Source organism: Pagrus pagrus, assembly GCF_965226575.1.
Source record: "Pagrus pagrus genome assembly, chromosome: 19".
NCBI classification, from domain to species: domain Eukaryota; kingdom Metazoa; phylum Chordata; class Actinopteri; order Spariformes; family Sparidae; genus Pagrus; species Pagrus pagrus.
In genome coordinates, this window is record NC_140203.1 from 8,192,987 (window position 1) to 8,208,188 (window position 15,202).

General features: G+C 40.8%; 1 protein-coding gene across 1 annotated transcript; it reads left to right on the forward strand.

Annotated features, from left to right (window-relative positions):
- The first annotated feature begins 281 nt into the window (after positions 1-281).
- Positions 282-15,033, forward strand: prlra (prolactin receptor a). The gene is made up of 9 exons (XM_084383136.1): positions 282-445; positions 7,190-7,280; positions 7,484-7,616; positions 9,302-9,471; positions 11,073-11,239; positions 11,387-11,528; positions 11,636-11,732; positions 12,144-12,213; positions 12,604-15,033. The coding sequence occupies exons 2-9, from the start codon at positions 7,208-7,210 to the stop codon at positions 13,618-13,620; spliced, it is 1,869 nt and encodes a 622-aa protein (XP_084239262.1). The 5' UTR covers positions 282-445; positions 7,190-7,207; the 3' UTR covers positions 13,621-15,033.
- Positions 15,034-15,202: the final 169 nt, after the last annotated feature.

The window sequence follows — 15,202 nt, forward strand, 5'->3', positions numbered from 1 at the left end:
AGTGAAGCACACACACACACACACACACACACACACACACACACACGGAGATATTGAAATGTAAAATTAAGTAATATAAAGCTAATTGAACCAAAGCTACCAGGCCTCTTTCCTTGTTTTTCTCTTTTCTTTGAGGAACCTCTGCTGGAGCTGGAGGTCAAACTCATCCAGCATGACTGCCCAAGGTGTGGGCGGGGTTTGACAGGAGGTGGGAGGAGTCTGTGCTCCTCCGCCCCGCCCTCCTCAGGATGATAGAGCGGCAGACAGAGAGGCTGTGGATGTTCCGACTTCTCCTGGCAGCCGGTGATGAGTGTACCCTCGTCCCTTCACCCCGGTAAACCGGTTACACAAGTCGGCAAGTTCAGTCCGCTCTTCTGGGAGCCGCCAGTGGACTCAGCACGACCAGGACACGGAGGAAGAGATTGAAAGCTCCTGTCAGCTGAAGGTAAGACGCACTTGTACTTGCAGACTGTATCATCAGGACCGGGGTGAATAAAGCCAGAGGCAGGGAGCAACTGTCCAGTCCAGTTATGCACCTTTCATGTCATGTTTGTACTTCAGACATAGCAGATTACCTTATAAAGTCCAAAGTGACTGGTGAAGGAGCATGTCTTCATATTATTGAAATCAACCTTGTTATTGATGCTTATTTTTACAGTTAAAGGTCTAATCAGTAAAATGCTAAATAATTTCACAGTTTGAGATAGATGGTTAATTAAAAAAATGAACATCTTTGAGAGTTTTCCAGATCATAGGTAACACTATAAAAACTTTCAAAAATAAATGCTTAATTTATATTTAATTAAGCCTTAGTTAACAGTTAATTCGCTGTTAACAAACAATGAAATGCTTTAAAAATCATAGATAGCAACTTCCCAAGTTCCCAACTTCCCAAAATTCCCACGCAAATAATGTTTATAGATGAACAACACAGTATTATTTAACAATTTACAAAGTATTATAAACATCAGTTGCAACTTAACGATTAAAAAAATGCTTAGTAAAGTTTGAAAGTTTAGTTTATTTCATTGTTTGTTACAACCCAATCGCTAAAATAAATGCCGGCAAAGTAGCTACATTTCTGCAAAACCACAGATAAGTTTAAGCATCCCTGAGAGTCTAGAAAAGAGCTATCTATTAATGTTATTATTTAAACTTTGCCTTTCTTTACGTTGCAACTTTATGCTTCTTTAGGTTCGATTTTTTCTCGGTTAGGATTAGGAAAAGATCACGTTTGGGCTGAAAATACCTTTTATGGTTGCCACAAACACTGCTTCACACTGCACTACATCATATATTTAAATTAGAGGAGAAACAGCAGTAATATCAGCTGTGATGAATTTACTACAACAACTTCACTCTGAATCATTCACACATTATGTAACATCCTCCATGACAAATTACAGGGAAGTGGAGTTGTTAAATGACTCTCACAACCTGAAAAAAGAACAAGTGAGAGTGATAACTGAAGATGTAAACCCAGCTTGACAGCTGACAGATCGGCAGGTTATTTCCTTATACGTGCATCACCGGTGCATAATGGGATTTCCATGGTCATGATCTGCTCCTCAGCCGCAGGCCAGGTAGCCAGGTCAGGGGAAGGGGAAGAGAGGCTATGTGCCTTTATAGCCAACCAAGCTGATCAACTCAATACTGGATTACAATCGTGGGTGCCTGCAGCTTACTGACTCTTTCCACTGTCAGTCCTGCAGCGAGGCTTTATATAGTAAGTGTTGTGCGCTGCATGCGGAGTAGGTGTAATTATTCGGTCACACAAACTCATTGAAGCATGAAATTTATCCAGTTTTTTTAAAAAGAGCACATTGCATGTGCCTGTGTTTTTTGAATTTTTTGTTTATCATTAATAATGAATTGGTCACTGTTTAAGGGCCCAGTTGTGAGTAGTGCATTTCATTTTGATCAGATCAGAGAGGTAGTGCTGGCCTTGGGCTTCTGTTGCTCCTGCTGAAAACATAACAAAGGCTCATTTGATACAACTGGAAGTTCACTATGATATGAGCATTCTCTGTACCAATCTACATGTACAGAGATTACTCATATCATATGACAAATAGAGCCTGACTAATGTGTCTGTGTGACCGATTTATCTGCAGAGATTGGCCTTTCACAGATACAGCAGTATTGGTGTATATTGTGTCCAAAAAGCACTGATATGAAAACTTATTATTATATATCTCGAACTAACATCTGTATCACCCAAAAATCGTTGTCTAATGACATATATGATATGATTCTGGGTTAGAATTGGCTTGAATAGAACCCGCAAGCTTTATTGACATTATATTAACCAATTATTTGGTTAAAAATGGCTATTTGGCTTTGATGCATTATCCTCGTCACAAGTAATAGCCTATAAACACTGAAGAATCAAAATCTGTAAAGAAACTAGTAGCTAAATGTATCAGATAGATGTAGTGGAGAGAAAGTATGAAGTACTCAAGTACCTGAAAATTGTACTTAAGAACAGTACTTGAGTAAACTGTACTCAGGTTCATTCCATCACTGGTTGTTCGAAGTTTTCGTCACAAAGAATGAAACTATTACTGCAAATGAATATGGAAAAAAAGGAAAAAGCCATATTGGTCGACCCCTGATATTATCTCATAAAAATAAATTAATAATGAATTCTAGTAACTTAATTTCACACAAACCTTCACCCAGCTAGTACACTCTATCTTTCCATTTGACACCACATGGAGGTGAGCTGGGATGTCATCATGCCTGCTGCTGCAATCAAATCCCGGCAGAGCCACCTTTGTCAAGAGATTAGCCAAGTCAAAAGAGGAAGTACAATTTCAAAAGCAAATCATTTTACAGTAAATTGTGTTGCATTTAGCTGGAACAATCCAGAAATAGGCGACACAGGATTTTTATCACTGAGGTATTTTTGGCTTGTCGTAGTTGAGAGTGAGAACTGTCTCGTTAAAAGAGTCGTGGCAAATTTATTCTCGTAATAAATGTACCCTGATGACATTATTGGCTTATTATGCATTTGTTATCTAACAGAATTTTTGTTGTATGCACATGACCCTGATCCATGTTTGCTTACATAAAAATGTCGCCAACATGATGCCAAAACAATTTCCCCTTCCATTATAAGCCTTGGGTACAGCATCTGAGTGTGGTTTCATTCATTCAGGATTTAATTGTTCTTATCACATGGCACTTCCAATGAGTGAATATTAAGAAAGATTCAAGAAAGTTCATCGCTCTTTGAAAGGTCAATGGAGCAAAAGTTGGAGATATAAATATGTTGAAAAGCTTAATAATTGGTATCAAACCGGGAACTTATATTGTTGTATTGCTTGTGTCCATCGACTCCATCCATTTTAATTAAGGTGTACAAATATAAGCTCTACCGATGCTTTATGTTACTGGATGGATGGATTTACTAAAAGTCTAAATTCCTGCCTGCAGCCCCGAGAATCTGCATTATCATTACACTGACATTTATTACAGTTACTGTATGACTAAAAATTTGCCCTGAGGGTCTTCACAAAGCAAGTGTTCATCTCCATGGGAGCAGTTTTACTTGACTTTACTTAGAGATCTTGTTTCTCCAGTTGCTCTCTGTCCTCCTTTACCCCCATAAGAAAGAAAATGCTCCTCGAGAGATGTTTGTGTTAAAAATGAAACTGGTTGTGACAGTACGGGGAAATGTTTAGTCTGTTCTGAGCATGGGTACGGGTCAAGGGTGTGATATGAAAACAGTGTGAGTGATTCCAGGAATCTGTTTTTACACGTTGCTGAACCACAACTCATGGCCACACTGACAAACTGTGATGTACACTATCTATATTTTCTGATAAGAGGACAGATTACTGATTATTTAATGTATACGATTTAGCTCCTCACGTTTCCTTGAAGCTTCCTGATCCCTGAGGTAAGGGAGTCATTATAGCTTATAGCTCCTTCCTGCTGTAACTGTCACCGTGTTAAGGCAGTGAAATAAAAATAAAATGTTTTGTCAGCCTGCTGAGCAAAGGTTGATTATGTTCGTACCAAATGTAAGACGAGTGATTTAAAGGATATTTTTCTTATTGATTACAAATCACATGTTAAGACCAAAACCAACTGATCCTCAAAGCAAGTTTGTTCATATAGCGTTCAGGCACGAGGCAATTGTGATTTACGGGGGCAAAGAAATACGTTAAAGGGGCACTATGTAGTTTTTGTAGAAGAAATTCAAACTCAGAATTGTAATATTTACAATATAAATGAGGTAATAATACAATTATTTTACTTATATTACTGAATAAACAAGCTATTCTCAGAGGAAAATAAGGTCCATAGAACACTGTTTGAAGTTAGAAAGGTGGCAGGGTCCGCCACATATAAACAAAATAAAGCAGTATGAAATGTTGTTGTCCTTTAAGGTCAGTTTGTTTATTTTATTTGTTTAAGCATAAAAACATCAGCCAATGAAAATCTTTCCCTTCTGATTATAATGTCTTCCCCCAAACTACGTAGTGCACCTTTAAATAAAGTTTAATTTGGCATGGTAGTATTGCATTTTTGCCCGTAAAACATAAGTTAATATAAAACAGAAATAATGAACATCACATTACTGAGGACATATTGTACTCTGCAGACTTCCAGAAAACAGGACTGCTGTAGCCGTGCTGCTGTGGTGCTCAGCTCTGTCTTATCGGTGCTCTCGAGAGCGTGGTGACCCTGCATGAGAGAGAAACATGAGTTATTCATCACCTCTGGAGAGGCGGCCTGTTGTACAGCCATTCCCGCAGGGATCGTCTTGCTTCACTGCTCGCATTTTTACCTCGATAAGTCACTCGACACATCCTCTCCTCACCTTTTTGATATTGAGAGGCTACTTATGGACGCACATCGTGAATGATTCATATTCACGAGTGTGTTAGCCACACGATGACCTGACTGACTCATTTAAACCTACATGTATATGTACAACTGCTGCAGCTGTGGGTCAGCGAGCAACAGGGTAAACACTTGAATTAACAAATTGGACAAGGGACGTAGTGTTCCTAAGGTAAGATTTAAAGAAGAGTGTATTAAAATAGAAAATCATTTTAGAATCTATATAATATGCTTTAAATGTAACATTCAGACTAGTGTTATCTGTGAGGGAAGAGCTCAGCTCTGTTTGCCTGCACTTTCCCAGCTTAGCAGCTTATTCAGTTTGGGCTACCGGTTACGTAAGACGGCTATATGCAGGAGCAGGAGGCTAATCCAGTGCCTTGACCTTAATGCCAATTATCAGATCATGGTGACGTTATTGAAATTAAGGCACCATAAAGAGGAGTTGATAACAGCCACCAGCTGAAATGTCTTTGTGATGCTAAGGTGGTGTGACTGCCTCGAAGAAAAAGCAGAAAAGCTCTAGTTTTAAATCATTATGTGGCATTAAATGAGTTAGCATATGATATGAAGGCAGACACACAGCTGATCAGTCTGGCAGGAAGTCATAATGTAGAATTTACCTCCTAAAACGCCTTGTCAGTAGTCCCGCCTATTCCGTGACTTTGTGACATCACACTACGTCACCGTGTCACACATTTGCATGATTTATGCCAAGCGGCTAGTTTGGCATGTAAGAATTGATTTAGCAGAGCTGCTCTGTTGTTGTTAGCGGTGCTGGCTGAGGTGTGAGTGAGCTGACCAATCAGAGGAGACTGGGTATTCAGGAGTTAAAACAGAGCTTCTCAGACAGAGGGCAAATACAGTGCGGCAGCACTGGACAGTACGAGGGAAGTCTTGTGTTTTTTGAGCATTAAAGCATGTAAAGCAATTCTAGTAGTAACCCTGATGCAGATGTCCTGACTTCTAGTCAAAAATATCTGGTTTTGTTGCCACAGACACGGCTGGAGATTGTCTTGAGGTCTCCTTAAAAACATCCAGTTTTTTAATGCTTAGAAAAGTTGAAACGCCATGGTCCCCCCTTCAGAAATTTGCAGTGGCTTCACACAAACGTCAATAACTCTGCCACCATCACATCCACCCTTGATATGAAAGTCAGGTCATAAATATGTAATGTGACATGTTTTCTAGCGAATGACATGTATAAATAAGAACCTATTAATGGTTTGCAGAAACATTAACAGCCGACATTTCATCATGGTGACTGGGCGTTTTTTTAATGCTTTTGGGGTGTTGCATAGAGAAGTCATTTGCATGTAATAGACTAAACTCCGAGCTGTCCATACGGCATGTCAAATCCTCAGCTGACATCAACAATTCGTCATCAGTAATCAGAAGAAAGGGAGACAGCATGTGAGAGCGCATGTGAGGGGATTGACTCTCTGCCAGCTGTCAGCTTTCTCTGATGCAGCATCATCTATATCATCTTCCTCCATCTCCTTCTATTCTCTCTCCGTCGCTCCCTAACCCTCCCCAAGGGTTCAGAGATGAAGGGTCATGCCCACTAATAACTCAAACATCTGCGCATGGCTGCGGAAATGCAGATTTTCAAAGCCTGGATGCAAGCAGCAGAGAGGCAAACCAGCCTCCCCCGCTGTGTGCGTCTGTGTTGTAGAGGCAAAGGCCTGGACCCAGATTATGCAATCAGTTATGTGCCAGCTGGTAGAGGTAGACAGACACAGAGATGATGTTTTTTTAATCCTTTGTGAGACAGCATACATTTTCCTTCCAGTTCATCACATTTACCGTTCTGTCGTCGGATTCAGTGTCATTTTAATACTTATCACGTCCGTTTAGGAAACAAATTTATTTGGAATTTTGTTCTGTAGCACTGCTGAATTGTTTTCTAAGCTTAAATGACTCTTTATCTCACTGATAATGTAGGAAGGAAATTTTTAAATGTATTGCCCAAAAACAAAACCAGTGCACCAAAACAATAAACATCACTGGGAATTTAATTTGACTTTTTCTGCATTATAATCTAATAAAAGGAGTTTTCATGTCAGCCCACAGATTTATCTTTGATAGGTCAATATCAGCTGATAATATACTGTAAAAAGAAAAAAAACGCTGTAATTTTAGGGAATATTTCCTGTTTATTTTACAGATTATTTCTGTATTTTTGTTACTCTGAAAATAAGAAAAGATCTCAGCTGCTGAGGCCAGTTTCCCTTTGTCGTGTGGGAATGTTGTGACAATACAAATCTTTTGGCAGTCGGCAGCGGGTCATGTGATTTGTCAACTCACCTTTGTTTATTTCTTTTCCATCCAACAGTCGAGGCTTTGTGGTGCCATGATGAAGAAAGTCCTTGAAGTTATCCTGCTGTTGTTGCTGCTAGTCTTCACGCCACATGCAAAGGGAACACGTAAGTGTTTGGATGCAGCCTTGAACCATAGCTTCACTATCTCCTTAAGTTTCTGGCAATGAGTTCAGTCATCTGAGAGGTATCTTAATGGCTGGTATTCTTAAGTATAATTTTTGTGGTATATTGTCATGTTTTCACACAATAAACACTGTTTAGTTTGTAATGCATTTGCTTATATCTCTTCTCTTCCTGCCTGTCTTTAGGCTACAGCCCCCCAGGGAAGCCTGCACTGACCAGATGTCGTTCTCCTGAAAAAGAGACCTTTACCTGCTGGTGGGAGCGGGGATCTGACGGGGGACTTCCCACCACATACGCCCTGTACTATCGCAAAGAAAGGTGAGTGGAGGAACTCGTCACTCGTCACAAAAATGTGAAAAGTACGAAAGGTCAGTAAGGTGCTAAGGAAAACAGAGCTGGCATGAGATGTCAGCACATTCCAAAGGTTGGCACAGTCGTCGGTGAGCAGCCTACCTGGTGGTTTGGCAGCATTGAGGGCAGCAGACATGTGTAAGAGGATAAAGATTGCAGAGACTCAAGTGGCTCTGGTTGTGCCCGTGCTTATTGGTTTAAAAATCTTGTAAGGTTGATGAGGAACAGATGCAGATGCAGAAGAAGAGTTCAGACTGGAACGTGTCTTTTCACCTCCAAGAATTGTAGGCAATACCTTTGAAATGTGTGCCACTTAACAGCCGCCAGCAAAATCACTTTAGTCAAAAAGTCCTGTTCAACATGATACTATACCCAGCTCAGTGCAGCGGTATATTTTGGAGCTGTCTTTTCGCCTTCTTTCTGAAATGAAGCCAACTTTATTTGTCATACTCCTGCCGTTGTCCTGGGGTGGTTGTAGACGCACCATCCTCTGAGTAGCTGGCAGTTGCTTCCTTTCACTTCACAGCAAAATCTTCACTGCTGCGACTTAGGCGGACTGATGTGTCATGTCTCCTTTATCTCGCCCGAAAAGCTGCACTTGAACACACTGCAGAGAGTAGAGCTGGCGACCAACAAGCTTCTACGTCCTGCGCTCTGTAAAAGTAAATACCCCTCTGCTGATATACAAACCCTTCTTATGAGTATGCAGCAATTGCTTGTCACCACTCTCACTAATATAGCCCCTCCTAATGGAGAATGTGTCTGAGAAGAAGTTGGAGTCACCGCACTAAATGGGTGAAATCATGGATACTACAGCGACAGACTCAAGGGGCTTTCCCTTCCATTTTCTGTCGCTCTTTTCTGCACTGATCTGCTCACCTGAAAAGCCAATCACAGTGATTTCTCTCACCGACGAGCTGCTGCTGATTCTACATGCTGAATCGGCCAAAATGCCTCCGACAAGGAGCTGTCCTGTGCCATGTAGTAAAGCCTGGTGTGTAGGGGCCTTAATAAATGCTGAAGCTCACTATGTTTCCAAGATCTACCTGGTCCTCTGACCAATCAGAACCAGTCACTGCTGCAGCAACAACAGCATGTTCTCCTGCTTCCAGTCGTGTTCATGGAAGCACCCAGATCTACTTTTTTTGGTGAGATGTCAATGGAGTTATTTTTCGGTGGAAATGAGATGAGTCAAACCCGCAGTAGGAAATAGCCTACAGTTATGCAGGAGCTTCTGACAGTGCCAAGAAAAATAAAACACACGAGGTGCAGGCAGATAGGACAGCATCAAAGAAGGAAGGACAGCTTATTCATTCTCATTTCCTAGTTTCAATTGTTTGTGGAGGCTATATTACCGTATCTTTTGTGTTCGTGCTGATATGATGTGAAAACTTGAGTGAGGAAGAAAAGAGAGTGTAGGAAATAGGAAAAGAAAACACAGTACTTATCCCTTAAGCACAGTAGTTGTGCATGAACTCATCTCTTTTGTTCTAGTAAATGCTTCAGAGCTCCATTTCTCTCTTCATTTCAGAAACACATGATGCTGATTTGTCCTTCAGTTTCATAAAATATACAAAGAATGCATGCTGTTCTTCAGAAAAGTACCAGTGCAGACAGAGTGATAACACGCTGTTCTCCTGCCTCTCTCGCAGCTCTGATACGGTGTACGAATGTCCCGACTACCACACAGCTGGAGAGAACTCCTGCTTCTTTAACAAGAACGACACGTCCATCTGGGTCAACTACAACATCACCGTGGTGGCCACCAACGCGCTGGGAAGCGCCTTCTCCGACCCGGTGGATATAGATGTGGTGTACATCGGTGAGGGACTATGTGCTATTTTTCTATTTTTGGTTCTTGTTGGTAGCCTCATGTTCAAGGAACAATTTCCCCCATGAGGATTATAAAAGGGTATTTTAATGCACACTCACACAGCTGCTCATGGCACACTGTGTTACAGTCGGGCTAATGCTCTCGGAGTGTACTAACCCTCCTTCCTGCTGTAACTGTCACCATGTTAAGGCAGTGAAATAAAAATAAAATGTCTTGTCAGCCTGCTGAGCAAAGGTTGGTTATTATCGTACCAAATGTAGGAGAGTCGTGTGATTTAAAGGATCTTTTTCGTATTGATTTTCGTATCACAGTTTGTTTTGTTAAGACCAAAACCAACAATAAACTGTTTAGCGTTCAGGCTAAAGTCAGTAGTGATTTACAGGGGCATAGTAATACGTTGAAGGGGCCCTGTGTAGTTTTGGAGAATAAATTAAAACTCAGAACTGAATAAACAAGCTGTTCTCAGAGGAAAATAAGGTCCCCTGAACACTGTTTGAAGCTAGAAAGGTGGCAGGGTCCGCCACATATAAACAAAGTAAAACTGAATGAAATTGTGTTCCTTTAAAGTCAGTTTGTTTATTCAGTGTATTTAGTCACGAAAACAAAGAGTTTGTTTATTTAGTTTGTTCAGGCATAAACAACAATAATCAATCAATTCTTCCCAACTACATAGTGCACCTTTAAAACTGCATTTAAAACCAAAAGCAAGCAAACAAATAGTTAAAGATGAAAAAGAAGTAGAATCAGATTGCCCAAAGCCTGATACAGCTTACCCTTCTGTGCCCTTTTCCTCAATTGGTGTCCAAAAAATGACTAAAAACACATCAAAGTGAAACACTGTTCCACTGGCTGAACGGACACTGTAGTTTATTTTGAGTCAATCCCACATGCACCTTCCTGCTGACGGAAATACTCACTAGGGCACTAGCTACGTATTAATCCATGACTGTAAATAGGACGACTGCAATATTTTCTGTTCTTCTCGTGAATTTTTCTCAAATCTACACTGACCTGCTGCTTTAGAAAATCACTTTATCTAAAAAAAACAAAAAAACATACCCCTGTTATAAAAGTAGGGACAAATTAAGCTTGGGAATGACAGACAGGAGAGGGAAGTGTTCCCGAGAGACTTTTTCATGGGAGTTATTGACAACGAGTAAATTGAAGAGCTTTTCCTTTCTTATGTCATCTGATTAAACATAAATACTGGTCAGATCTACTTTATATTATATAACAATATATAAATATTATATGAGACATGGAATTAGTCCAACTCTAACATGTGGCTAAACACAAAAGCATGTTGTTTTGCTCATGAAATATCTAAAAGGGGAAGTGTAAACCAATAGAATTAAAAGATTTAAAGTGCCCACGCTGCCCTTGAGGCTGCTTATCTTCCTCTTGACTCTCTTAGTTGCATTGACCTCATTTGTTTATCAGTCCTGAGCAGTATCTTTGTTTTACCTTCACAATTGTCAACAACGTGTCTCCAAGAAGATAACTTAAAGCCTAAACATTAATAATCATCTCAACCAGAGATGTGCTCTGGTTTACTATTACTCACTCACAGTTTCTCTCTCCCTCCTCAGTCAAGCCCAATCCTCCAGAGAAGGTAACAGTGACTGTGATGGAGGACAAGGGCTGGCCCTTCATCCGGGTGTCATGGGAGCCGCCGCATAAGGCCGACACCCGCTCCGGTTGGATCACGCTCATCTACGAGATCCGCGTCAAGTTGGAGGAGGAAAATGAATGGGAGGTACGTTGACATGACATGCTGATCTGAAGTTAGTCTTAGCGGAAACTAACTATTATTAATTCTTATTTTGTATATCATGCTATAAAATATTGACTGACTGGGTTGTGCATAACTGCTCACGTTGTGTTAATTGTGTTGTCTTTCCAGATGCACCTCGCCGGCCAGCAGAAGATGTTTAACGTTTTCAGCCTGCGGTCAGGTGGTACATACCTCGTTCAGGTACGCTGTAAGCCCGATCATGGCTTCTGGAGTGAATGGAGTTCCTCTTCCTACGTCAAAGTCCCCGACTGTAAGACACCTACTAACAACACGGCATAGTCCACTACACAGTACACACACATACCTTTTATTCATACACATCATCTTCATCACACGTCGTCATGTTGTGTCTTACAGATTTCCATCGGGAGAAGTCTGTGTGGATCCTCATCACAGTGTTCTGTGCCTTCATCTTCCTCATCCTCACCTGGTTGCTACACATGAACAGCCGCAGGTAAAACAATGATCATGAATTCCTCACGCAGTCTGTTTTATTTTTGCTTGTTCTATGAATACATGTTAAATGTTATATGCTACAGAGCAGCTGCAGTTTTCACGCACATAGATAATAGTATGATAATAATACATAAAACGTGCTGCTGTTTCAAGACACTTATTTCTTATGAATGGAAACTAAATTATGATTTTGTTGTTCTAAGATAATGAAAAACTGAAATATGAGACAATGGGATCGGTTAAGTAGTGATCATAAAATGAAAGGGCTCGTGTAACTGTGCCCACCCTGAGCTTTTTATAGCATACAATAAGAGCAGGACTGATTTGTATTATCATCTCAGATTTATTGATTTTCATCAGCTGCTCACAATCCCTGACATGCTTTTCTTGTTTTCTTTCATGTGTGAAGTCTGAAGCATTACATCCTGCCACCAGTCCCTGGTCCTAAAATCAAAGGATTTGATAAACAGCTGCTCAAGGTAAAGCAACAACATGTGGAGCAACGTTTTGATTCATTCAGAAATTCTCCAGATCATTTGGAAAAGAAAAATGTCTCGATGTTTCACCACTAGACTCCAAAAATACTGCAAGAGAAATCAAAAATGCAATTTTTTCGGGGGCATTTTCAATCCTTAAAACAGTAAAAATAAAAACCAAAGAATGAGAAACAAATCACTACAATTAAAAAAGCTTTGTTTGTGTATTTTCAGTTAAAAAAAAATGTAAATCATGCATTTCCTGACTGATTGTGCCATAAAAGACAAATCCATGGTCAATTTAAGAATATACCCTGGGCACAAAGATAGAAACTAGCATTTAGCAATATTTGTTTTTGCAGTCTACAACTGAATTTTACTCTTTTTGTGTAGAATGGCAAGTCTGAGGAGGTCTTCAGTGCACTGGTGGTGTCTGATTTCCCCCCGACATCATCTAACTACGAGGACTTGCTGGTGGAGTACTTAGAGGTGTATATCCCCGAGGAGCAGGAGCTGATGCTGGAGAAAAGCATGGATCTAGACGTCAGCTGCCTGAAATCTGAGGGCTCCACGTCCGACAGTGACTCTGGCCGGGGCAGCTGCGACAGCCACACTCTGCTGATGCATAAGTGTGGGGTGGCAAAAGAAGAAGAGAGGCAAGCAGAGGAGGCACGGAGGCATCAGAAGGACTGGAAGGAGGAAGCCTCCACCTACGCTCATGCAGACATGGTCAGCCCTGACATGTCCAGTGGGAGGGTGAAGACCTGGCCGTCTGTGTTTTCACCGCTGCCCCGGTACAGCTCTAACCAACAGGGCTCACTTGAGATGGCCAAACAGCACTACCTCTCCGACAGCCTTTTCCCCCCAAGCTCCACATCCTCCTACCACACCCAGCCTGGCCATGGCACCACAGAGGCTCTCGGACCGAGTTACTGGGAGTGTGGCTTGAGCAACAAGCAGCCTCACCTGCTCCATCCTGATGCGCAAGCTCAGCGACAACTCCAGGCCCACAGCCACGACAACATCTCCAGCATCGGTCGCGAACAGACACCTGCTGGGCTGCACTCGCCCGCTCTCCGGTCCACTGAGTACGTGGAGGTCCAGAGGGTCAACGAGGAGGATATGGTGCTTCTGCAGCCTGTGTCAGGCCGTGGCGATATGGAAGGCTACCCCCAGATGCCCCACGGAGAGGACTACAGCAAGGTGAAGGGGGTGGACAGGGACAACATGCTGCTGCTCCAGAGAGAGGTGAGAGAGGAGACAGAGAACTGTGACACATCGTCCACAGTTACCACAACACAGAAGCCTACAGTCTGCATTCACTCTGCTATGCCGGTACAGGACGAAACAGTCCTGGGAGTGAATGGTTATATTGACACTGCCACCATTTGCACACTGCCTACTTGCTAGGTGCCCCGTAAAACCAACCGGCAGGTCTGGGACATTGCAAGACCTGTTAGAGGACGGGAACGAGACGAAAAACACTAACGCTGGATGTGAAAAGTGGTTGCAAAGACAATATATTGCTGTCACAGAATTACTGTTATTTATCTCGCATCTTCTTCTCATGTTAGAGGGATCCTTTCACCGACTGCACAGCGGTGATGCTCTGACTTTGAGAATCCAAAAGCATTTTAATGATCTGAAAAACAATCTTTACACAGTGTGATTGATTGTATAAATTATTTGGTATTTTATGATTATTTACAGGTCAGTCATAAATCCCTTTCTCTGTCACAGGCACACGTTTCATGTGATGAACTTTTATATTGAAATATATTTATCTATACTGGTGTAAAATGATTTATGTAAACAATCTTAATTGCTGAAAGCTCAAACATCAAATGTTTGTATTTTGTGTCAATTTTTGTATCTGTGTGTTTTATCTGCTCCCTGTAACACTTAAAGCCAATAGTGCAGGAAGGGAAGTTGTTGAGGGGGCTGCAGCACCCCCTGCTGGCCAGGGTGAAATAATGCATTAATATTACCTTTTCAAATAATAATAATAATAAATGAATGAATAAATTGTCAACTACAAAAAGGCTCTATGGAAAAAAAGGGACACCGCGGCCAGTAGTGGGAGTGAGGCTGCCTATTATTAGTACATACTGTACAAGTTGTTGCCGAGAAAGTAATAATAGGTGCTCATTTTGAAGAAAAGATAAGATACATTTATATTTATATATATGTGTGTATATATACATGCAGTATATGTGATATTTTCTGTCATAAAGATTCAGACTGTATATACATCTATTGGTGTATACATTTATTGCTGCTTTGATTGATTAAGTGGTCAAATAAGAATGTAACATTTCATTTTGTGGATGGGAAAATCGTGTCATGATATGTGCTTATGGCCATGTGCAACAACACTACTGTTCATGTGACTGTGGCTCAAGAGTGATTTTCTTTTGCTCTTCTGCATGTACTGTACAAGTGTCCATGTATGGCTTTGTAAACAGCAGCCAACCATATACAAACTGCAACTTTTGAACAGAAATCAAATCTAAACAATCCTTCTTATAATACATTTTATATGAAAGTAATGGGATGATGATGTTTATGTTGTGTCTACTAGTATCTTGATGATTACCTGCTATTATTACATGTGCAGTCATCAATAATGAGGCAAAATAAAAAACATTCTGAGCTGTGATTGATCAGTAAACCTCCTGTTCCACTGACAGCCACAGTTTATCGACTGTTATTGACGGATAATGTGAAAACAAAGGGCAAAGTACATGTGAAAATAAGTGAATAAAAATATATTACCGGTTAAAGTCAATAAAATTGGGTGTTAATAATGCCTTATGAAGTGAATCTCAGGCTACTGTTGTTTCTTTTTTTTTTAGAATTGGTAGAAATTATCTTTGATTAATTGTGTTTGCCAATTAAAAGTTGCTCTTTTTTGTTCATGTTTTTGAAAGAACACATCGTAATACCAGTGCAGATGATATTATGACACAGACTTTTTACTCCGCTACATGTA